The 26,046-nt window shown below is 38.6% G+C and overlaps 1 protein-coding gene across 1 annotated transcript in view; it reads right to left on the bottom strand.

The window, feature by feature from the left end:
* Positions 1–1,811: 1,811 nt before the first annotated feature.
* Positions 1,812–26,046, bottom strand: part of LOC103260743 (contactin associated protein like 2) — a 528,300-nt gene continuing 504,065 nt past the window's right edge. Inside the window, exons 10-11 of the mRNA XM_008058392.2 lie at positions 9,206–9,286; positions 1,812–3,070 (exon numbers count right to left, since the gene is read on the bottom strand). Of these exons, the coding sequence (XP_008056583.2) occupies positions 2,871–3,070; positions 9,206–9,286 (281 nt within the window). The 3' untranslated portion in view covers positions 1,812–2,870. The remainder of the gene's footprint in view (positions 3,071–9,205; positions 9,287–26,046) is intronic.

Genomic DNA, 26,046 nt, shown 5'->3' with positions numbered 1-26,046 from the left:
GTCTGTTTGTATTATTTAAAGAGGCTACCACTAGCTTATCTGTGCTTGCTTGATAATGTATTGGGATTGTAATATGAGATGTCAAGATTTTGTAGGATTAAAAAAAAAAGATTTGTGGGATGTGAATGACAAAGCAAGATTAGGCATTGAGCCTGGGTCACACTGCCACGGCCATGCAGGCCGCATTGTGCTAAGCTGTCAAGAGAGGGAGGTGGAAGAAAGACTCACTTTCTTTTCTTCATATAAACAGACTATTTACCATTTAAGGAAGGTGTGAGATGGCCTTCATAAACAGATGTGGGAATTTTTGTTAAACCCATAAACCCAAAGAGAGGCTAAGATTTCCAGCATGCTTTTGGCACTTAATATAGTTACTGAATACCGTATCCACCTTTTTGTGTTCTGATGGCCACATTGTAACCCCCTTAGGGAAATAGATGGTGCTATATCATTCTCTGTATGTCTTAATAAATGGTGATATGGGAGAGTTACTGATTCCTGATCCCCTGAGCCCTGAAGTCAGTCCAGCGGCCTAGGTTTGAAAATTTGATGAGAGAAGGGTTGGATCTTATTTTTCACCTTTGTTGCAGGAAGGAGGAAAGAAGAGAGGAAAGAGAAAGGGTGAGAAAACTTTAATGAGAGGATTGTGTTTGGTGGTTTTAATGCCCTAATCATGTTGGGAGGAAAGGAAAAGTGCTGAGGCGATGCATAAGGAATAAAACAATTGTGGGAACTGCAAAAAGTAATACATTTCCACCTGGCATGAATTGTTAAGTGCAAAAGTAATACCTGTAAAACAGGCTGAAAAATCAGAAACACTTCTAAAGTATACTGCTTAAAATTTGATTTTTCAATGTGACAATACATAAAACAATCCTCTTGGTGAAATAAAACAGCTTTGCTTTCAATGTGTCATTTATAAATGTTACAGGGTTCTGGTATTTAGTCATATGAAATAGTTTTTATTTCAAATGTATGTCATAGAAGAATAGTCAAGACCTTTTTAAATTAAGGGTGTTCATGATAGTGCCTGAGGTCAGCCGGCAATGGTAAAAGGGCCTCAGAATTCCTTTTTATTCTGTTATCTTGATTGGGAATTAGCTGGTCCAATGTCTTCTTCAGAATGTGTTGTGTAGAAATGCAATGTGCCATTGGCAGGTCTAGATAATGTTTTTCATTACCCAAGACACTGAGATCCTCCAATAAGTTAATCTTATTGAGGCTCTTGAAAAATATGTATGTATAGTTCTAACAAATTAGAATTTCCATTTTATTGGGCCAGGCCATCAGAACAATAGTATCCATACCTTTTAAGCTTCTATGTACCCCCTTCCAGAAGGAGAAGGAAAAAGTGATCACATTTAATTCTTCAAAATGTTGGAGTCTAAAAAAATTTTTTAAAGTGCTTATTAAATATAAGAGGCCTGAAGTATAATGATCATAAGCGGTAGTCTTTCTAGAAATAACTTTTGTGTAATTTAAAAAAAAAAAAAAATTATTTTGGGGGTGTTTCAATAGGGAACATTGCCCCCATTTGTTTACACAAAATCTGTTATTTTTAAATAAAATCAAGAAGTTATTTGTTGAAATAAGTTGGCCAAAGTTTCTGATTAAACTAAGAGGTGCGATTAACTGGACTTGTCCATTCTCTGAGAAGCAACAGTTACCACGTTTGTGATGAACTTGAGGTTCAACTGTGTCTGTCATAGAAGATCCCTGAATCATCTCGGTGTGTCTGTTTTGAATGGAACAACATGTGGATTCAATGATTTGAAATATGGCAGTGTTTTCCATATGATTTCAGAGTGATAACAATAATAACTTGGCTTTATTGTGTTGTGTCCGTTCAGAAGACACTGTATGCTAGAATTTTGCCACAGGGGTGTAAAATCTGGAGATCTAAAGCAAAATAAGAAGAGAAACCTGATTTACGCATTCACTAGAAATTGTTCATACTTTTGCTACAACTATAAAAGACACAGAGCAAACAAATCATAACATCTGGCTCTAATTCCCCATTGAGGCGCTTATACACACATCAATCCAATGCGTTTCAGGTCATACAGGAAAAATCTTTTGTAACAGCTGGTCACCATGGTGTTGCAGTGGATAATTACAGATACTGAATAGGTCTAAGACTATAATCACGGAACAATGTTATCTTGTGAAATTCAGTGAAAGTTAAAATCAACAACCCCCATATAAACTACTCTCCTTGGTTCTTTACAGCTTCTCTCCAGTTGTGTTGACTGTGTTGTGATACAACAGGTGCCATACGCTCTTTCTTCAGCTGCTGGTGTCAGCCAGGAACCCTCAGAGAACTGGCAAATTATAGGTTCTCTTTGCCCCTTTCTTTCCCTTTCCAATTTATAGGATATCAAAAGAAATATTATATGAACACGAACTAGTTACTACAACAGTCCATTAAAAGTTGACTATAAGCAAAAGGAAGAGAAGGTTGGGGGCCATATGTATGTGCATCAGCTTTTCTCAAGAAAAAATATCCACATTCTAAGGGCTCTCAAAAATGTAGAAAACTTGCCCTGTTACCACGGGTTTTTAGAACACTTCTAAACACACACAAAATAAGACAGATAGTACCTACAAATTTCAACCATTGCTTAAACTCTAAAAGCATTTTTTGTATTCTTTTGTTTTGATACAGAAGGGGAAACTCAGCTATAAAGAAATATTAAAAAGTATTTTTTTTGTGTGGTGATCAGTCTCAAGAATATTCCATTGTTTGCCTCCCCCAACTTTGTGCTGATATTTTAAGAATGTGCTCAAGTGTATGAAGCAAGGTGTTTTTGTCCCTTTCCCTCCGCCCTAATAATTCCCTCCTCCCTATCCCATAGCCAAATTGCCACCCCTCAAATGAGCCATTCCTTTTTGCTTTCATCAATGGTCTCTGTGAAATTGGGGTCGTTGTTCATAATGGCAGCATCCGCGCTCTCTGCTGACTCTGCTCCCTTTGCTTCGTTGGTGTGGTAGGTGCCCTTGTGACGGAACATGTAGCGAATGAGGAAGACCAAGGTGCAGAGGATGGTGAAAATCACCACAGCAATGACCCCTGGTGGAGACAGAAAAAGCGCTAGAGGTTAAACAAATCTTTTCTATCCTTCCCACTCTTTTCTCCCCATGTCACCATAGTTTTCTCAAACATTATCCTCTCCCATATAAAACGCAAACTCCAAAACAACGACAACAAAGATAACAAAAATATAACAAGAATCTGCTTCTTTCCATGAAAGAGTAACAGGAACTACTGGAGCAACTTGTCTTCCAGCCAAAAGTAACCAAAATACTGGACAAAACGTATGAAACAACAATTTTCAGACATGAGACAATAGGCAGTACAGAACCATAATAGCTGAGAAACAGAAAAGAAAAGAGAAACAGAAAGATGAATCCTATGTTTTTCCTAGTTTTCTGACTGGTGGCAGTTTCTGGGCAGCAGTATAGCCAGGGTCAGCACAAGGAAAACACAGCGGTCTTCCTGAATGAGGTTGGGTGGCAGGGAGAGAGAATGCTATGCATAAAAAGAACTTCAATAGCCTGAGCTTGGTGGCTCAGGCTGTAATCCCAGCACTTTGGGAGGCCTAGGTGAGTAGATTGCTTGAGCCTGTGGGTTTGAGACCAGCCCGGGCAACTTGGTGAGTCCTTATCGCTACAATAAATAAAAAATTAGCAGGGCACGGTAGCATGTGCCTGTAGTTCTGGCTGCTTGGAAGGCTGAGGTGAAAGGATAGCCAAAGCCCAGCAGGTCGACACTGGGATGACCATGAGCATGCCACTGCACTCCAGCCTGGGCAACAGAGTGAGACTCCAACTCAAAAATAAATAAATAAATAAATAAATAACTTTAATAATCTGTGGAGAAGTCTTTTTGAATCTGTGACTGAATACCAATATGTGCATGTATAAGATGAAAGTCCACAAGGTCAGGCAAAGAGCAGTGACTCAGGAGTTGTAAGCAGAACAACTTCCAGAACTCACATAGGGCTTGGAGATGTTCATATTCCAACCAGTCACTGGGGAGACCTCAATAAATAACCAGGACATTTAATACGGACTATAGAAATTGCAGAAAAGCTGAAGATAGGCCTAAAGACTACTCTAGAGCTGCTCTTAAAAAGCTTTAAAACAAGACTAAAAAAATCAAGTTGCAAGTAACTTAACTGCCTGCCAGAATAAACTTTAGCAGTCATTAAAGGAACACAATAAAACTCAGTGTAACATTAATAATAATTAATATCTATCATCCAATAAAAATTATCAAGTTTGCAGAGAGAAAAAAGATAGGAAAATATCCCTCATCCAAGAGAAAAACCAGTCAATTAGAAGGAGATTCAGAAATAGCAAAGATAATAGAATTAGCAGATACGGATATTACAATAGTTATTATAATATGCGCAGGGAGTTAAAACATGATCATAATGAGGTAAAAAATGAAAGATACAAAATGAAACAAAGTGAAATTTGTAGAGGTGAAACATACAATGTCTTAAGTGAAAAAATACTAAATGAAATAATAGAGATTAGAAAAGGTTGAAGTAAATATAATCGATCTAAACACTCCAATAAAAAAGCAGAGAGAGGCCGGGAGTGGTGGCTCACGCTTGTTATTTCAGCACTTTGGGAGGCCAAGGCAGGAGGATTGTTTGAGCCCAAGAATTTGAGACCAGCCTGGGGAACATAGTGAGACCTTGTCTCCACAAAAAAATGAAAAGAAACTAGCCAGGCTTGGTAGTGCACACCTGTAGTCTCAGTTACTCAGGAGAACGAGGTGGAAGAATCACCTGAGCCCAGGAGGTTGAGGCTGTAGTAAGCTGTGCCACTGTACTCCAGCCTAGGCAACAGAGTAAGACTCTAATTTTAAAAAAAGGCAGAGATGAGTAGATAAAAAAGGAGCCAACTTTAAAATGCCTACAAGACATGAACTTTAAATGTAATGAAACAGTTAAAAAAATAAAGGAATAGAAAAAGATACACTATGCAAACACTAATTATAAGTAAGTTGGAATAGCTATATTAATGAGACAAGGGGTAAGGAATAAAACATTTCATAGTGACAAAAAGATCAATTCATCTAGAATACATAATGATTCTAAAATATGTATATACTTAATAGAACTACAAAATAAATGTACTGAAAGGAGAATTAGTCAAATTCATAATTACACTTGGAGATTTTAGTACTTTCTGTCAGAATTGATAGAACAGTTGAACAGAAAATCAGTACAAATTTAGATGACCTGAGCAAAACTACTAACAAGCTTGACCTAAAGAGATACGACCAATCCTACACATCTTTCTTAAAAACAGAGGAGAAAACACTAATCAACTCATTGTATGAGACTAGCATTATCCTGATACTAAAACAGACAAATACATTACAAGAAAAGAAAACCATGAAGCAATATTCTTCTTCAATATAATTTTAGTAAATCAAACCCAGCAATATGCAAGAAAAGGAACATATGATGATGAATTGCTATAGATCCTAGGAATGCAAGGTTGGTTTAACATTAAAATAAAGCAATGTAATTTACCACATTAGGCAAATAAAGGAGTAAAATCATATGATCATTTCAATAGATGCAGAAGAAACATTTAGCAAACTTCTGACATCCATTTATCATAAAGTCTACATTAAACTGTGAATAGAAGGAAACTTTGTCAACCTGATAAAAGGTATCTATGAAAATCTACAGCTGATATCCTACTCACTAGTGAAGGATTAAACACATTCCCCCTAACATATAGAGCAATGCAAGATTACCAAATCTCAATGCTTTTATTCACCTTTTAAAACAAATTTTAATTTAAAGATATGGCAAAGTCTCAGGATATGAAATAAATGTGCACATTCCTATACACCAACATTCCTATACACCAACAATAAACAAATAAACAAATAGAAACTCATATAAAAAGCACAATTGCATTCACAATCGTCACAAAAATAATTAAATACCTTGGCATCTTCCTAACCAAAGAAGTGAAAGATCTTTACAACAAAAACTACAAAACACTGCTCAAACAAATCAAAGACAACATAAAGAAATGGAAAACTACTCCATGCTCATGGATCGGAAGAATCAACATTGTTGAGATGTCCATTTTACCCAAGGTAATCTACAGATTTAATGCAATACCCATTAAATTACCAGCATCATTCTTCTCAGACCTGAAAATGACAATACAGGAATTCATACGGAAACATAATGACCACGAATAGCCAAAACAATCCTCAGCAAAAAAAAAAAAAAAAAAAAGGGAGGTATCACACTCCCAGACTTTAGACTTCACTATAAGGCTACAATAATCAAAACACCTGGTATTGGTACAAGAATAGGCATATAGACCAATGGAACAGGATAGAGATTCCAGAAGCAAAATCTCAATTTCTCCACCAACTCATCTTTGACAAAACTAAAATACTCATTTATAGATCTAATGTAAGCCCAGTTACAATTACAACAATTTTTTTTGGTAGAAATTTATATGCTGATTCTAAATTTTTTATAGTACTGCAAAATACCTAGAATAGCCAAAATAATTTTGAAAAACAACAAAAATAAAATGGAAAAACGTATACTGCTCATTTCAGCACAAAAAAGATAGAACAATAAAGAGCATGGTACTGAATAAGGAAAGATATATAAATCAACAGAATAGAAAGTCCAGAAAACAGACACACACATATATGGTCACTGATTTTTGACAAAAGTGTAAAGGAAATTCAATTGAGAAAAAGCATAGTTTTTTCAGCAAATGGGCTTGGAATAACTAGATCTTCATTTGAAAAATAATGACTTTGATCCTTGTCTCACACCATATATAAACATTAACTCAAAGTGATTATAGACTATAGTAAAAGTTAAAGTTATAAACTTCTAGAAGAAAGGAGAAAATTTTCATAACCATGGAGTAGTCGACTTTTTAGGACAAATAAACAAACCACAAACATATAAAAATATTTGAAAAAAACTGAACTTCATCAAAATTAAAATCTCCTGCTTTTCAGAAGACACCACTAAGAAAATGAAAAAGCAGGGCACAGACTTGGAGAAAATATTCATTATACATATGTCTGACAATGAACTTATATCCAGACTATAAAAAGAACTCATAATTCAATGGCAAGAGGTCAAACAGCACAACAAAAAAGATGTGGGAAGATTTAAACAGACACTTCACACAAAAGATTTGCAAATGGCAATAGGCATGTGAAAAGATGCTCAACATTGCTAGTCATCAGATAATTGCACATTTAAATCACTGAGATGCTACTATTCATCCACTAGAAAGGATGGATAAAATTAAGATGATTGACAATGCTAAGTGTTGGTGAGATTGTGGAGAAACACGGATATTGATTGTGGGATAGTAAAATGATTCAACCATTTTGGTAGTTTCTTATAAAGTTAAATATCCAATGCCTATAATATCCAGCAATTGCACTGTTAGGAATTATCGAAGCGAAATGACAATTTATGTTCACACAAGACTTGTATAAAAATATTCATATCAACTTTATCCATAATGGCCTAATTCTGAAAACAAACTAAACATCTATCAATGGGTGGGTAGATAAAACAAGTTATATTGCATCAATTCAAAGGAATACAACTTGGCAATAAGAATAAATGAACTAGCTGGGCTCGATGGCTCAGCCTGTAATCCCAGCACCTTGGGAGGCTGAGGTGAGTGGATTGCCCAAGCCCGCGGGTTCGAGACCCTCCTGGGTAACTTGGCAAGACCTCATCTCTACAATAAATAAAAAAATTAGCTGGGCATGGTAGTGCGTGCCTGTGGTTCCAGCTACTTGGAAGGCTGAGGTAGAAGGATCACCAGAGCCCAGCAGGTCGAGGCTGCGGTGGCCGGGAGTGGCCGCTGCACTCCAGTCTGGGCAACAGAGTGAGACTCCAACTCAAAAAAAAAAAAAGAATAAATGGACTATTGATACATGAAGCAATGTTGCTAGATCTCAAGAACATTCTGACTGAAAGAAATGAGGCACAGTGGACTACCTAGTGTATGATTTCAGTCATACGAAACCCAGAAAAAGGCAAAACTAATCTAAAGCAAAGTCAAAAAGCAGGTCAGAATTTGCCTTGATTGGGAGTGGGGGAGAGGAAGGATGGACTACAGGACACAAGAGAGCTTTGGAGGGTGATGGATATGTTCTCTATTTTGGGTGGTGGTTATGGGTTATGCATTTGTCAAAAGTTATCGACCTGTTACACTGACAGGTACATATGTACTTCAATTCAGTTCATTTTAAAAAGAAAAGAGAGAGAGAGAAAGAGAGAGAGTGAGAGAGAGCCTGGATAAGATTATACAATTTTGGGCAAAGTGATTTAAGGGTCATTCTGATATCTTCTAATATTATAGTTATATATATTTCTTATAGTTGTCTGGTTTCTTGGAAAAGAAACTTACTACTGGATAAGCAACGTCTGCTTGGCTGAGTTCAAAATCCTTGAGATGTTTACAGTATTAATTATACTCAGAAAGACAGGAACCTTCTTTTGGAATAAGACAGAAGGATAAGGGAGTGAAGAACACAATTGCAACTGGCCTATCATTACTGATGCAAACATGAGGGAATATCCTAGGAGAGTCAAATTATTCTGCAGCTGTCCATGGTGAGACGACTGGAATATTTTAGATGCTCTGACTTATTTATTTTTTGGCAATTTTTGTTATGATAACTGAAACTAGACCAGCATCTTTCTCATTTTTATAGGAAGTTATGCTGGACCATTTGAGATTTGGGGGAGGAGAATGAAAAAAGATCAGAGGGAGTAAAGAAATATCCTAGTTGTGCAATGTCCAAACCATCCTGAACATGCCTGATTCCGTTTGATCTTGTCAGCTAAGCAGGGTTGGGCCTGGTTACTACTTGGATGGGAGAAATGTCCTGGCTATAGCCACTACTACCTACTTGTGTATTCAGATTCTGTCTAGCTCACCACTACCATTTTTTTTCCTTTTTAACAAGTCAGCATTAAAAAAGTAGCCAGGTTGCATTGACCACAGTTTCTCTATATCACACTTCACAATTTTATGTCCTGTTTAAACAGCAAAATGAATAATGTACAAATCTAGGCAACTTTTTTCTAGGCTATTATTTATTAAAAATTATTACTTTCCACAGGTGAGCAGCCACACAAAAGTCTGCCTCCACATTACCTACCTCCAATGATAGCCGAGTTTCTGTTGACTCCATTTCTTATAGCTTGGCCTTGTCCTGGATTATATGGAAAATCTGCACTGGCTATAAGGAAAGAAATAAAAAGTCAAGTGTAAGAGTCAAGCAGACTATCAATCCCAAAGAATTTGATACCCATTCTTCAACACTTCCTGTTTTCTCAAATGAAGTCACCATTTCAGATGGTTCCACCTTGCTCTTGTCTCCCACAAGAATCACAGCTATCTCCATCCCTGTTTCTACTATTCCTCTTTGCATAAGGCTTCAATGAACACTATCTTCCTCTTGGAGGAATATTAGCATATCCTAGAACTATCTGAGTTGGCCTCTCCAGTTCCACTGACAGACAAGCTTACATATTAAAATACATTTTCTCATGTTTCACTGGAATTGATGTCCTTTTTGCTTTAATCCCATTCACAACTGGTGACATTGGATGAGTTTTTTTTTTTTCAACAACAACAGTATTAAAAAGTTGCAAAAGGAATAATTTCTTTATACTAATATTTTACATGGCTCTATTAAAACACTGCACACCTCAGGAACGCTTAAGAGGGTTTCATTTTAGAACAGCTGAGAAGAGTATTAACTGCCTAATCAATTTTCTATGTCTTTCCCTATTACAAAAAATAAAAATCAGTTGTATTAAATTGAGATGTTTCTCTAAGATAAAACAAATGTTAAGCCCAGGAAAGACAAAGAGAACTTGCATTGTTTCTGCAGCTCTGCAGAATATATGGTATGATGCATATAAGCTAATTCAACTTCAGAAGCTATTTCATATGTGTTCTTCTGTTGGAGAAGTTAAGGTAAATCTTCCAGTAGAAGCTGATAGTTCTAGAGCAGGTCACCTTAATCTAAAGCAGGGCTATGGACACTGAATGATACCAACTAAATGGTAAAAAAAATTAAAAGTAGTTATTTGGTATAATTAAATGCATACACTCCAAGCAAATAGGTTTGTATTACAGTTCAGGGAGAATCTCACTAAGAACTCAGTTATCTAAAGCAAACTTATTTCTGGGCTGTAAACTTCCAAGAATCTGCAAAACAGTGATAACAAGTAGGAAGATTCCTTTTGCCTCCTATTTCCTTGGAAATGTGGCAACCAAAAAAGGAAATTCCAGGTGTGATGACTCATGACTTTAATCCCAGTGCTTTGGGAGACCAAAGTGGGAGGATCGCTTGAGGCCAAGAGTTTGAGACCAACCTGGTCAACATGGTGAGACCTTGTCTCTACTAAAAAAATAAAAAATAATAAAAATTTAAAACAAACAAATAACAAAAAGTGAGATTCCAGATTCTGCCTGTACATGTGATTTAGTCCTTTCTCTCTTACTTGATATTTTCTTAGACTTAGACTTGATATTTTCACTTAGGACCAGGAAAATTATTCTTTTCTGGGTGTGTATACTCCAAATTATCTCAACTATCAGTGCCATTCAAACCTGTTAATTGGTGAAAACACAGGCACTGAAAAAGATACCAAAAAAAAAAAAAAAAATTCAACTCTGGGTCCTCAGTACTTTCCATATTCCTTAAGCCTTATTAAGCTGGTGGATGCAAAAGAGACTTTGGGTATTATTTGCTTGTTTTAACTGGTCCAAATCTGAATTCAGTTAAATAGGCAGGGAAACAGGAAAGCTGATGCAATTCGAAGTACAATGTACTTAGGTAATTTCCCATTAGCTCACTTTCTGATTGTCCTTCAGAATTTTCTGGGGTAGGTAGCATGAGTTGATATTCACAATTCTAAATGTCATATAATTTGAAGATCTTTCATTTATAGGCTTTTCATCAGATAGTAGATTGACCATAACATTATTCCATGTGAATAAAACTGGTTTATATCAAAACATATAATGAAAACATTGGCTTTCTATAAAAATTTTTTTTTTGAGTTAGGGTCTCACTTTGTTACTCAGGCTTAGATGCAGTGGCATGATCATGGCTCACATCAGCCTTGACCTCCTGGGCCCAGGTAATCCTTCTGCTTCAACCTCCTGAGTAGCTGGGACTTCAGGTGTGTGCCACCACACCTGGCTAATTTTTAATTTTAATTTTATGAGATCTTGCCATGTTGCCCAGGCTGGTCTTGAACTCTGAGCTCAAGCGATTCTCCCTTCTCGACCCCCAAAATGCTAGGATTACAGGAGTGAGCCATTGTCCATATAATGAAAAGCCAGAAACCTTGCCTTTTTTATTTAAATCCTAGTCTTCTTTTAGGAGAAGTATTATTAGTAGAAGTGACAAATTCATTCACTAAATCTTTATAGAATGCCTACCATATGTCACACTTCAGTCTAAGTGCTGGGGATATACAGTGGACAATAAAATAGGCAAAAGTTTTTATTAACAAGAACTTTCCTGGTCCCACGTGGTTTGTTCATTCCATGCATCATTGAAGAATTTGGGTTATATAGTCAAAATATTAATCTAAAGCATGAATGAGTTTCGAATTATGAACCTGCCCATTTACAATGAATTGCCTGAAATTGCTTTGTAGCTATCACATTGTAAGTTATACAACTCATACCAGCATAAGGCACAGTCAGATTTGGTTATTAATACACATAATTCCCCAACATAAGTCACCCTTTAAAGACTGAAAGCTGCTTTTCAAGGATGAAAACTTATACCTCTTCTGCCCACCTTTTCCAGATGTTTTGACATTGTAATTACTCTTCTCTGGATACTATTTAGTCCATGTCCTTCTAAAAAGTCATCAAGGTTGTAAGTGGTCTCTGACATAGAAACCAGGGGAGGGGGCTGGGCATGGTGGCTCATGCCTGTAATTCCAGTGCTTTGGGAGACCAGAAAAGAAGTTAGCTGAGCATGGTGATGCACATCTGTAGTCTCAGCTACTCGGGAGGCTGAGGTAGGAGGACAGCTTGAGAGTCCAGGAATTTGAGGCTGTAACAAGCTATGATTGTGCCACTGCACTCCAGCCTGGAGACAGAGCAAGATCCTACTTCTAAAGCAAAATAAAAAACTAAACTAAATATAAACTCAGGTAGGGTTAATTACAAAGTCAATAATCTTCCCTATCCTGCCTTTTGAAGGCTGAAAAGAGACAGACAGGTGAGTTGTTGAGGAGGTCTCAGCTTTCAGACAGTTTGGCTTGGGTGAGGCTTATGGGAGGGAGAGCCTTTTAGGGGATGAGGTGAAAGTTTGTTTTGTTTTGGACTTACTGAGTTTGAGGTGCCTGTAGGACACCAGGTAGAGTTATCCACTACTCCTCATTTGGGTAGTCTGTGAGTGGGTTGTATTAATATTTCTTGACTCCTTTTCATGAACACAAAAATCTCCTAACCTGTGTGTGTGTGTGTGTGTGTCTCCCTGCCTCCTGTCCTCTCCTGAATTTCTTTAAATAATATAAGCCTTCAAAATAAGTATGGTGACAAAAAAACTACAGTGGTCATTTGTTATTATTCTACTGTGTCATATTCATGATCGTAGGAAAGAGTTTGTTCTGCCTCAGGTGATGTGGCTGGTAGACCATAGTGTGGTTTTTCTCTACTCCAAAGTCTGTCTTCCTGTGTTGCATCCTTGGCTACAAAACTGCATGAAAATACAGATGCTCAGGTCTCTCACTGGTTCCCTTGAGGTTACAAATACAAACAGCAGTGGAAGGTGTGGGAGTAGTGAAATAAGTTACCTGAGATGACCCAAGGAGAATGTCACAAGCTAAGGAACTCTTAAAAATATCCAGGATTGCCATTGGTATAAATCCGAACTCCTTGGCATGGGAAGAAGTCCTCCCTTGGACTGAATTTCCCTTCCGCCTCTTCTCTCACAGATCCCCCCTTTCCAACTCAACTTTCTAGGTACATGGATCCCTGAGACTTCCAGTTGACATGACTTTACTCAGCTGTATGTCGCTCTCTGTCTGGACATCTGATTTACCTTCCCTCTCGTTATCTGTCAAATCTTCCCTCTTTCTTGAAGTATCCTGAGTCATCTCAAACAGCCAGTCCTCTTTTCAATGGCTATCATCTTAATTCCTGTCATTCTTTACATGACAGTCATCCTTTAAAAGGCAGAAGCCAACCTCAATTATGTTTGCAGTTCCAATGACTAATAATGCAGTAGCAGGGCTAAATGGATGTTTGTTGACTGGTATAATTAAAATCAGTCTATTAAGGGCTGTGTAAACATTGTGAAGCTTCTTGTAATAATAGAGTCTTCCAAGCAGGTGTCATTTTGAAAGTCAGTTGCCTACTCTCAACTAAATCCTTAAAGTGAGGCAGCATTCTTATTCTTCCTAACAAAGGAAGCGAACATAGTGAATATAAAAAAGATAGTAAGATTTCTTGTCCACTAGACTTATGCTATTGTTATAAAACAATCAGTGGAAAACCCTTAGGTCAATAGAAACTCTTATGAAATTCAAGGGCAAAAGTCTTAATTTTTTTTTTTTTTTTTTTTAGTTTTGCATGAACATCCCTATTTTCAAGGCTTTATTTATAACTTAAGCCTGGTTGTCCTAATGTATGTGAATGCTCACTCCCTTGAGGCAAAGACATTTTATTCTGGCAACTGGAGCAATTGCTATTTTGATGGATATATTTTATTGCAACTGTCCTTTTTCCTGGGTACCAACATTCTCTGTGAAATGCACATAGAGAAAAATGGAGACAAAGAGACAAGACTAAGACCTAGATGACAAAGCCCATCTGCTAACATCCATGTTCCCCCAATCAGCTTGCTGGGAGAAATGAGTAATTTTAGAGATGTTGGAGTCTCAAGGAACCTATGGGAAATATTGTAAGTAGGTCCAAATTTGGAGTGTTAATTCAAAATAGGGTAGCCCTAACAGTCTCAGGACCAGACTTGCCAAAATAAGCAAAGACTACATCCACTACACTTTTCTTCTGGATCCCCAAATGACACTTCATGACGATAACCACCAAAGCATGGAGCCATTCCAGCTCTCATTCAGTGTCTCATTAAAGAATGTGTATTTCTGAGCATTTCCCTGGCACACATCCTTCTTGTCTGGTCATCCCACAATTATATTCATAGGCTGTGTTTCCATTGCACCCCCAGAGATGAGCTCCCCTTCCTTCACCTACCCAGCATGGGTCAGGCAGGATATGTTGCTGAAGGAATTAATGATGAGAGATTCTTCTCCTAGAAGCTTTACTTAGTAAACAGCCTGGCTAGGGCTTCAGAGCCCACCCACATATGTAATACCACGCTTCTCAGTGACAGAGAAGGCAAATATATGATGGTTCCCACCATATTCAGACATGGTCACATTTACGCTTTGACACACAGATGTTCTTCCTTTCCATTGTCTTTGTCTTTCATATGAGAAGCTGTCTGAGACCTCACTACTGGTGTATTTTTTCTTCTTTCATTTTCAGGTTGAAAAAACAAAAAGGAAGTAACAAGCAGACATATTTTGTAAGAGCAGGCCTAGGGGAAGTTGTTCTCCTTAATTAAACAGATACAGTAGAATGGTTGTATATTGGAACCGGATGAGTAAAAGCATACTTTCCAAAAAATAATATAAAATATGAATGTTTCATTTCATTTCTAAAGGTGTTTCATCCTTCTCACTGCTACGTTCTTGAAAGACTTTACCATGAAAATAAGATGACAGTTTAATTAGCACTTCTTACATCTGTGTGCAGGGCAGGGGTGAGGGTGATATTCTTTCCAAGGTCACTGAGACAGCCAGGACTGTTGAATGCCAGTGACAAGTTCTGAACTCCAGCATTAACAACAAAGGCCCCAGATTACTGTGTAGGTTGTTTAGATGGATGAGTAACAAAGCTTTACGTTCTAGGATTACATAAAACTAGTTGTCATTGGGACTATAGTTTCCTCAAACATAAAACTCCTAGGGCCCAGTCCAAAACTGCAGTTCCATGATCATGGAACAGCTTTCAAAGGTAAAGTTGCAAAAGTGGCAGAAAATCAAGTGGTTAGCTATGGTGCAATCAACCTAGAAGTGTTTTCCTTCTACTGTGGAGTACAAAACATTTCGTTAATTCAAATTTTGGGAACAAGCTATAGAGAAAATAATACCAGCATTTTTAACAAGTCAGGCACTGTTCTAAATCCTTTTCACATATGAAGTCATTTAATCCTCACGTGAACCTTGTGAGGTTGGCACATTCATCCCATTTTGGAAGGATAAAAACTTGTCTGAGGTCACAAGGAGTGGTGGAGCGAGTATTTGAACCCAGATAAATGGCTCCAGAAACCTCTTATTAGACAGCATCAGTCTACATGACTCTATCAAATGATCAACATCATTGCATGGTCTTAAGGCAACCCACCAACTTAGTTCAATTGTTTCCTCTGTGATAAGTAGGTTGTCTGAAAAGGCCAATGATATTTAAAGGCTTCTGTCTGCACTCGTCTTTCTTCCAAAGCTGAGGTCGGGAGTCTTTTTATCTGACAAGGGATAATTCTACACGATGGCAGCATCAACTGAGCAACGTGGCAAATTAAGAACTCTGAGCCAACACAATAGAACACAGACCCAACATTTCCTCAGTGACAGATGCAAACCCCTGATGGGCTACAACAGTACAGATAGAAAGGTTATCACCTGTATAGAAAGATTCAGGAACCCAGGACTAGTGCTCATTATGCTTCAAAACATTACTGTTGGAATATAATTTTTTCATTCCATTGACAGAATGTGAAAAATTCATAAAAAGTTTCACGGCAGGTGTTTAAGTACTGGAAACTGATTTAAGAGACAGTTGTAAGGGCAGAATATTAAACGAAGATTTGAATTCTTTAGCCTCCGATTTCTTGTCTGTCCCAGTGAATGGGTACGGAGAACAGCATTTTTTTTTAACTACAGAAGATAAATTCAGTGGTTGTGATTATTATATACTAATTTTCAAAATATGTAAAATGGTAGACTTTAGAATCAAAAACCAACTTCAGGCTGGGCATGGTGGCTTACTCCTGTAACCCCAGTACTTTGGGAGACTGAGGTGGGAAGATCACTTGTGCCCAGGAGTTTGAGATTAGTCTGGGCAGCATAGCCAGATCTCATTTTTAACACACACACACACATACACACACACACACACACACACACACACACACACACACACACACACACACACCAAAAAATTAGCCAGGTATGGTGCCATGTGCCTGTAGTCCCAGATACTCGGGAGGCTAAGGCAGAAGGATCACCTGAGCCCAGGAGGTTAATCTTGTGGTGAGCTATGATCATGCTACTGCATTCCGGCCTGGATGACAGAGGGAGACTTCAACTCGAGAAAAAAAAGGAGAAAAAGGAAACCAACTGCAAATAAAACACACTTAAGAGCATAAAAATAAACTGAGATTAACACAACCCCCCAAAAAATGAACTGAAAACTTCAGGTTGTCATATATCAGAGACAAAAAAATTATATTGTATCTGACATCTCTGAGAAAATATCTCCATGGAAACTGCTGGAACTCCAGCATCTAAAGGGATAATTTGAGACACTTCAACAAAACTGCTGCTATTAATTATAATCTACTTTAAATTGCAATCTTATTTTTGCAGCAGGCTCTGGGCTAGATGAGGTATGTAAGCCCTTGTTCTTCTCAGATTATTTTTTTGATTTCACTTTATTCTCTCTTTTCAGTCCTGAGTTATATGGCAGAAAATGACTTTTCTTAAATAATTTGTTTTAGCTACTCATTATTGACTGATATTTTGGAAACAGATGTGAAAACAAATAGTTATTGACTAAGATGCTAAAGATACAAGGAACATTGTTTCAAAAGAGGATTCTGCTAATCACACTTTGGAGAGGGAGAGATTTCTCAGGGTCAGCAGGATTTTAGGCAGAACCACATGCATTGCATACTGATGTGTTCCTGAGCCTTACATTTCTACCTGTACCTTTACCTGTTTCTAAGAAAGTTCACCAGCCAAAATTTCCAGTTTCTAATGGGGAAGGGATAATGAATTTTTGATTTCTGGCTTGAGAAATTGAACCAGCCTTACATTTCCGCCTTTCAAAGGAGAGAGGAAGTGATAGCTGCTTGCATGATCATCCAAGATCCAGTAACCAAAAGAGGATACTTGGGTGAAAAGAAACAGAATAAACAAGCTTGTCATCATCTGCTGTCTGTCCCAATGATTTAAATAATAACAACTTGTATATGAAAGGATCGAATGAACAAATTATTTTATGAGATTCCCTCTTTCCATCAGTTTTGTACTTAACTTCTGAATTGTCTCAATTGCTTTTCAGGAAAAAGATCTATGGATGCTAGGCTGACACTGCATTCTTTTGCCTGAAAAAGATCTATGGATGCTCCCAGACTAGGCTGACACTGCATTCTTTGGCCAGATGAACTAGGAATAGGTATTTTAATGGGAAACAGCTCATTATTAATAAACACTCAGGCTTTGTATTTCATAAACACTAAGCTACGCTATATGGTGTCCTCCTTCATGTTAGACAGATATGTCTTGCTATTTCTCAGGTGGGTGAATGGTTCTATTCTTTAATGTTTAGCTATGGCGTTTTATACCTCAACTGCCAAAATTATTGCTGGATAATATTATGGGCACTTGCAGGGTATAGCCTGTTACAGCTGGCCTTTACAGATCGTTTACTACCACAACCTCTTTCTACAGCTGAGAAGCAAAAGTACAGAATGAATGGTCAAAGCCATGTCATTGGTAGATGTCAGAGACACTAGTATAAGGATGAGGTCTTTGGACTCCTCATTCAGGACTCTGTCTGTATCTTACTGTAGTTCTCTAGATGAGCCTTGAAGGTCTAGATTAGAGTATCTCAGAGTGAGGGACACCCACATAATTGGGCCCTCCATGTCTTTGGGTTGCCTATCTGTGAATTCAGCCACTCTCAGATCGAAAACATTCCGAAAGAAATTTTATCGGTACTGAATTTGTGCAGACTTTTAAAATCTTGTCATTATTCCCTAAACAATCCAGCACAACAGCTATGTACATCACATTTACATTGTATTAGATATTATAAGTAAACTAGAGATGACTTAAAGTATCAGGAAGATGTGCATAGGTAATATGCAAATAATACACTATTTTATCTCAAGAACTTGAGCATCTGTAGACTTTGATATCTTCAGGAGTCCTGGAAGCAACTGTAAATACAAATGTAATTTACAGTCCTCCCTGTAAATTCTGAGGGAGGACTGTGTTCCATTTATTAACATTGTCAGACTCCTCTTAGCTGAGCTTTGTTGTCACTTCTTTTCCTCTGCCACAGGGTGTTTATAAATGTATGTTGATGTTAAGAGGAGTGCAAGAATGAAGAAGTCTCAGATCTGTGGGAAGATGACAAATTTGGTACCGTTTAAACCGCTGTCTGAGGGAAAACATTGTGTCTCCTGCTGTGTGGTTTCCAGACTGTACGCAGAAGCAGCAGCAGGGTTCCCCTGTAAGCTGCTGTCGCTCCCTATACAAATAGGGCCCTGGGTATCAGGGATAAAAAGGTCTCTGCTTGGGTAACTAACTGATGGGTTCTTTGGCCTTGGGAAAGTTATTATACCTCTTTAGGCTTTTTCTCCCTCATTCTGTCTCATTTGGATGTGCCTTTGGGAGAAAGCAAATACATTGATTGCCGAGTGCCCCAGTTCAGAGCTTTCAGACACTCAGGTGCATGCAAATCCTCTGGGATGTTGTTAAAATGCAGACACTGAGTGAGTAGGTCTGGAGTAGGGACCTGGGACTCTGCATTTCTAACAGGCCCCAGAGTGCCTGGAAACATACCTCACTTTGAGTTGCAGGATTTTTTTTTTCTTTTTTTTTTGAATTGGAGTCTCATTCTGTCGCCCAGACTGGAGTGCAGTGGCTGCTCCCAGCCCCCGCAGCCTCGACCTGCTGGGCTCCGGCGATCCTTCCACCTCAGCCTTCCGAGTAGCTGGAATTACAGGCACGCGCTACCACGCCCGGCTAATTTTTTGATTTATTGTAGAGATGAGGTCTCGCTGCCCAGGAGGGTCTCGAAGAGTTGCAGGATTTTAATGAAGACCCTTGTTTGTTCATATCTCCAGCTGTTCGTGTGTGTGTGTGTGTGTGTGTGTGTGTGTGTGTGTGTGTGTGTGTGTGAATTTAATATGGTGCCTGACTGAGAGGAAACTCAAATAATTCCTTCTGAGAACTTTGTCTTTTTTCACCTGGCTGAATCATTTGTGTGTGTTTGATGATTTGTCTGCCAGCATGTCCCATGGTTTGATTCTTTTGGCTCACTTCTTTTTAGTGTTGTGAAAGCTGTAAGAGGAAAATTGCTTTAATTTCTGATTATAATTCTGTAGTATTTTGCATGTGGGGGGGAGATTTGTTATTAATCAACATTAAGAGCAGATTCAGAAAAATAGCCACTTTAATGAATGAATCTTAGGTATGTCCTTGGATATATCCAAAACAAAAATACAAATTGATTCTCTAAGTCAAGTGTATCAGGGAGGAAAAATATTGTGATCCTAACACCTAGGCTTGTGATGTTATTAATGCATTCAAAGGTGTCTATGAGAGAGAACAAATGTATTATTATTATTTTAGAGCTGGAATCTTGCGATGTTGCTCAGGCTGTCTTGAACACCTGGACTCCAGTGACCCTCCCATGGAGCTGGGACCGTGCTCAGCTAGATGCATTTGTTTTTAAAATACTGTGTTGTTGATTTTTCTGGAGTTTCTTCTTCTTCTTTTTTTAAAAATTTTTTATTTTTATTTTTAATTTTCTTGAGTTGGAGTCTCACTGTCGCCCAGACTGGAGTGGCCGCTCCCGGCCACCACAGCCTCTACCTGCTGGGCTCCGGCGATCCTTCCGCCTCAGCCTTCCAAGTAGCTGGAACTATAGGTGCACACAACCATGCCCGGCTAATTTTTTTGATTTATTGTAGAGATGAGGTCTCGCCTGCCCAGGCGGGTCTCGAACCCGCGGGCTCAGACAATCCACTCACCTCAGCCTCCCAATGGCGCAGGATTACAGTTCCTTTTTTAAAAAACAATTCTTGGCCAAACCCAACTGGAGCCAGATGGCAAGAAAGTCAGTTGACTTAGTCCATAGGTTTCAGCTAGTCTGGCACTAAGTGGAGTGGAGAAGCATGGAGAATGGTCTGGAGGGACAAACAGAAGATATTCAGGTCATACCCCTTTGTGATTGCTCATTTTCCAACATCTTAGTCATTGAAGACTTGAGGTTTGAAAGTCTTTATTAGCTCATCCAGTGAGCTTTTACTATCCATTCCCACAGTCATATCCTAAATACTACTACCAGTAAAAAAAAAAAAGAGAAACAATCTTGTCTTCTTGCTGCTGGTCCTTGATCCAATGCTAAACATAGCCAGCCTAGGATGACTACCTGAGGTCATAGAGGAAATGATGGTGTGTCAAACACCTTCCAGCACCAGAGTGACTGTCCATGGTGTGGATGTTCACCAAACCTTGTGAATACACCTGCAATACAGAGTCTCAGCTAATAGAACTTAGGGTTTACTTATCAGCAAAGCAGTGTTCGCAAGCATTGGCTGTCTGCTGATTCATGGAAGTAGCCCCAGTTTCTAAGGAGAGGGTGGTTGAGAAAATTACAATAGTAATTGTAATCAGTAAGTCAAAAATGCATCTTCTAAGGATGCATTTTATCTTTCCTCAGACAGGGGTCAGGGATAGGTACAGTTCATAAGATGAAAGTCTTCAGGGGAGCCTGGGCCTATGTCTTCAGACTGTAGCTGAGATTCATGGCTTGGGAGCTTAGTTGAAAAATCACTTTTTTATCACCTAAAATCTAATTGAGATGAACTTCATCATTTGTGAGGATATTTAGACACCTGTTATTATTTTAGGAATCAGGCAAGGATGAAGGGTTTCCTTTTATTCTTCCTCTGTGGAAATTTCTAGTAAATTCAAAGGCCATAATCTGAGTGTGGATGGATCTTTTGGAAATGCCTGAATATGACTGATATGCTTTTGTTATCATCGAATGTCTTTCAAGGGAGTACAGTGAATAATAAAATGCATTTTAAAAGATATTTAATCTTCTGCTATAACCTCTGTATCAACTTGCAGAAATTGCTGTCTTCGGTGTTGAATGATGAAGATACTCTTGCACTCTGTGGACTGGTTCTGCCAATATTTGCGGGATGTCTGTGTTGTAACCACTCTTTCATCAACATGTGAGGTTGACTCTTTTATTCTTAAGTTTTCAGAAACAAGCATAGAGACGAGAAGTGTTGCTGAGTACACAGTAGGGTGTGCCTGGATCACAGACTGCTGAGTGGATTCTGGCTCCACAGTGTGGTTAGGAGGGGGCAGTGAGCAAATGTGAAGTGCTTTTAAAAATTAATTCTGCACACATTCCAAGTCTTTTATCAATGCCCAGTTGAGCTCTTGGTTTGGAAATACTCATTTCAGCTGCATTAGTGCAAGTGAAAATTTACAATTCCAATCCCAAGACAATGTTTTTTTCTTCCAAGAAGGCTGACTTCAGAAAATGGAGTATAAAAGCCCATGCTAAATGTATTTCTGTTGTCTTGTGAACTGTTCTCTTCTTGAGTTAACCTCAGATCTCAAAAGACAACAGGATTTGCTTGCCGACAGGTGGAATGGCTGATGGTCATCAAAGACAACCTTGTAAAACAAATTATCCTTGGTTATTAAAGCTTCCTGGTGTTTCCCCACAAACAGATTCCTCCTTGGTGTGGGCTCACATCATTATATAGATAACGTAATAAACTTCTAGCACAAGCCATGTGGCTCTGTTGTAGTTCTTCTTATTCATGTCAACGGAGTGTGAAAAAAATATTTAATTGGCTCTAGCAACCTTGGGGATGACTTATTCCATATCAAAAAAAGAAAAATAAAACAAAAGGAAAGGTATTTAGTAGCAGGGATTTCACCAACAGGTACACAAAAATGATATATCATTTCAGATTTCTGCATTCCATTTAAAGGATGCTAGAAAATAATAAAACAATTCAGAATTGAGAACTGAAATTCTTTTATGCTTTAATTTGAAATTTTCATTGAGAGGAAGAAATAGTGGAAAAAATTACTGACTCTGTAGTGTGTACAGCTACATTTTTGACCTGATAATGCCACTCTCTGTATACTTTTGAGCAGGGTACTGTAAATATGTTAGCCTCCTTTATTTATTTATTTTTTACAATCCTGACACACACTAGAAATTTCTTGGGATGGGGACAGGCATCAAGATGTGCAAAAAGCTCCTCAGGTGATTCTAATGTGTAGCCGGGATTGAGCACAGCACCGCTGTAACTACTCATTCAATGTTTGCAGAGGGGACAAATACATTTATTTTCTATGAGTCCCATTTTCCTTATTTTAAAAATGTGGTTAATAATGTCCGCTCTGCCTACCACATGCGGCCACTGTTAGGATAAAACAAAATCATGCACTGAAAGCATTTCCACAATTAAAGTCATTTACACATTTGAGTCATCATTTTTGTGTGTGTGTGTATGTGTTTCCTTTCCAATTTTCTACAAATTAAAATTCCAAAGTAAATTATTGAAAGCCATTTTTAGCTTTCTTTTTTTTTAAGGGGAATTTCTAAAGCAATTTATCTCATTCTCTGAGTTTGGAATGACGGCACCCCATGTTCGTATGGATATTTATGCACATTCAGATTTGAGTGTAAAGTTTATTTTCATTTTTTAAGAGCCTTTCAGGGTTGCTCCCAGGCAGAAACTCGACAGCAGAATTAAGAATCTGCCCCTCTCCTCAGACATTTCTGAATTGTCTATGCAGAGCATGTGGGATCAAACAAAGATCTCAAAGGAGTGAAGCAATATATCATGTATTCGTTATCGGTATTACAGGGGAGCCAGAGATCACCTTGAGTCTCCCCCACTTTTAGCTCTTGGGGGCTCTTCAGCTGGATCTAGAAGCCAGATTGACACAAGGCAAATTAACAGGAGAAAAGTAAACACATTTTATTAGCTTTACATGCACATGGAGATCTTCACAAGAGAGTAAGATCCCAAGAAGGGGCCAAAGCATGATATTTCAATACTTCTTGGACAAAGAGCGATGCCTTTGAATAGAAATGACAGGACGAAGAACATCTGGCCAGGGGCAGTAATGTTTTCTAGGGGAGTCCCTAGGAGATATGGGGGGCATGTGAAGGAGGTGGAAAAGAAGGGCAACTTTGTAAGTATGTTTATTCAGGTCCACTGCAGCCTCCAATGTCCAATCTCTGGTGATCAGGGCTTATTTCCTTGCCGTAGCATGGGTGGGTCCCCCTCCCAGAGGACCCTTTATGTCTTGCTGTATGTAGAGAGAGGGATTGCCCTCTGAAACTACAATTTCTCCAATGTTTTCAACTCAAAAAATGATCAATATACCAATTAGGCCCATTTGAGGATGGCATGGCCTTTTCTCTGTCAGTACTTATATGGTGACTTTCCTCTGAAAAGTACGTGGTGATGGGTCAAAAGCTTCATCTGGATAATGTTTCTGTGACTGTAGAGATTACAGGCAAGGACACAGGTCTGATTTGCCAGCAAAGGCGTAACTCACATTTCCAGGTGGTGACTGTTAGAGATACCCCTGGGTGAACTCACATCCAGGATTCCAACAACTGTCTTTTTAAATGAGTCAGTAGAAGGGATGCCAAATTAATGTGGAAGGTGTTGTGCCCCGCCAGAATGGTCCCGTAGCACAGTGCCAAGGTGCTGTAAGAGATGTCTAAGTGATACTGAAGGATACTCAAAAATTTAGTACAGCAGGAAGAGTTGGAGTGGGGCAATGCTGGGGACAAGGAAAGACACACATATCAGGGGACAATATTGAGCTCAAATCTCCTTCATTTTCTTTTTTTTTTTTTTGAGTTGGAGTCTCACTCTGTCGCCCAGACTGGAGTGCAGTGGCCGCTCCTGGCCACCGCAGCCTCAACCTGCTGGGCTCTGGGGATCCTTCTGCCTCAGCCTTCCAAGTAGCTGGAACTACAGGTGCGTGCTACCACGCCTGGCTAATTTTTAAATTTATTGTAGAGATGAGGTCTCGCTGCCCAGGCGGGTCTCGAACCCGCGGGCTCAGGCAATCCACTCACCTCAGTCTCCCAAAGGCGCGGGATTACAGGCTGAGCCACCGAGCCCGGCTATCTCCTTCATTTTCATGGGCTTCTTCTGTGGCACAAGAATGAGGCAAAAATGAATACTGTGACTAGCCGGAGTCAGTGGTTCTGCTGTCATTAGAGAAGTCACCATGGCAACAAGTACACCCATGCTACCCTGCACTTAGCCAGCCCCACGTGACAGAGGCTCACGGCTGAAATGATTGCCAGACACAGACCTAGGGAAAATGCACCTCTAAGTGCTGTGCCAGGTGGGGTGGGAGTCAGAGGGTAGACTGCCAAGAGAGAAGAATGGTACCGAGTCCTAAGCACACTGGGATTCAAATTCTATTGTAAGGGATGGAAGGAAAGAAAGACATAAAAAGAGGCCGAGGAAAATTGGGACCGAAAGAGAAACCCACAGCAGGTAGAAAACAAGGACCTTGAAAATTATCCCAATGCTAGATGTTTGTTCCTCTTTTGATTGTTTTTGCCAGTGGTGTTTTAGAGAGGTAAATAATCCTAATTAAGAACAAATGGAAGCCTTGAGTGAAGACAGCCCTTGACATGCTCAGGCCTGTGAAGCTACCAGAAAGCAGCCCATGTAAACACAGTGAACTGTGTATGCGTGATGCTGAAAGGGAATCGAACCCTGATGCCTGTCATTTTTAGTCACTTAAGTGACAATTTGTCCTTTGATCATCTCTTCATCATGGCCGAGTCCTGGAAGGAACAGCCCCACTGCTTTTCAAAATGCAAGCCTGCCAAGTCTATTTTTTTAGTGCTGTGGGAAGGCTGTGGCAACTTAAGCCAGTCCCTAACTTCTGTGCTGGCCCCTTAGATAAAAGTCTAGTTAAAACTGTCCATGTCAGGACACTGCATCTGGAATGTGCAGACCCGGAGACTGGGTTGGGCAGCAGAGCTGTGGTCAGAAGAGGGAGTCTGGCTTGGAGCTCAGATGTGTTGACTTTGCTACACATTTCTGCATAAGAGAATGATACACACTCACCAACAGTGGAAATAAAAGAATTAAATATCCAAATGGCAGAGACAAATATTAGAAAATATAAATGTAAAGAAGTCAAGATAAAAGCAAACGGTAAAAAAGAAAACAAAGTGATAGAATTGGTAAATAAATCCACACACGGTTTCTTTGGGTGAAAAAAAAATTGTTAGATGATCTAATCAAAAAGGAAAGGGGGAAAGAGAAGCATTCAATATAAAAAATATGAATAGGAGAATGGAAATGAAATTATTTAAAGTGCTTATTTTGTTCAACTCTGTAGAAATGAAATGAATTTGAAAACCTAGATTTTTCTAGAGATGAATTTCTAGAAAAATATAAAGTAACAGAAATTATCCTATTTGAGAAAGAAAATCTAATTAGACCAGTAATCATAAAAGATTGAGAGAGTTGTCAAAGAGCTGTTCACAAAAAGCAGTAGGCTTTAGTTGCAGCTACTCAGGAGACTGAGGTAGAAGGATCACCTGAGCCTAGGAGTTCAAGGTTATAGTGAGCCATAATTGCATTACTGCACTCCAGCCTGGGTGATAGAGTAAGACACAAAACTAAAAAAAAAAAAAAAAAAAGGCTGCATGATCAAGTGGGATTTATAAGTGAAGTTAACTTAAATATAAGTTTAAATATAGTTTAAATATAAACTACAATCTCAGTAAAAATTCTAGATAATCTCATAAAATGATTGTAATTCTTAAATTAGCATGAGAAAGGTAAATGTGCAAAGATGGACAGGAAATTTAAAAAAATAATAAAGGGGAAATTAA

Source organism: Carlito syrichta, unplaced genomic scaffold (genome assembly GCF_000164805.1).
Source record: "Carlito syrichta isolate Samal-C Ts95f unplaced genomic scaffold, Tarsius_syrichta-2.0.1 Scaffold303324, whole genome shotgun sequence".
NCBI classification, from domain to species: Eukaryota; Metazoa; Chordata; class Mammalia; order Primates; family Tarsiidae; genus Carlito; species Carlito syrichta.
The sequence above is the reverse complement of the archived record's forward strand: the minus strand, read 5'-3'. Positions and strand labels throughout refer to the sequence as shown.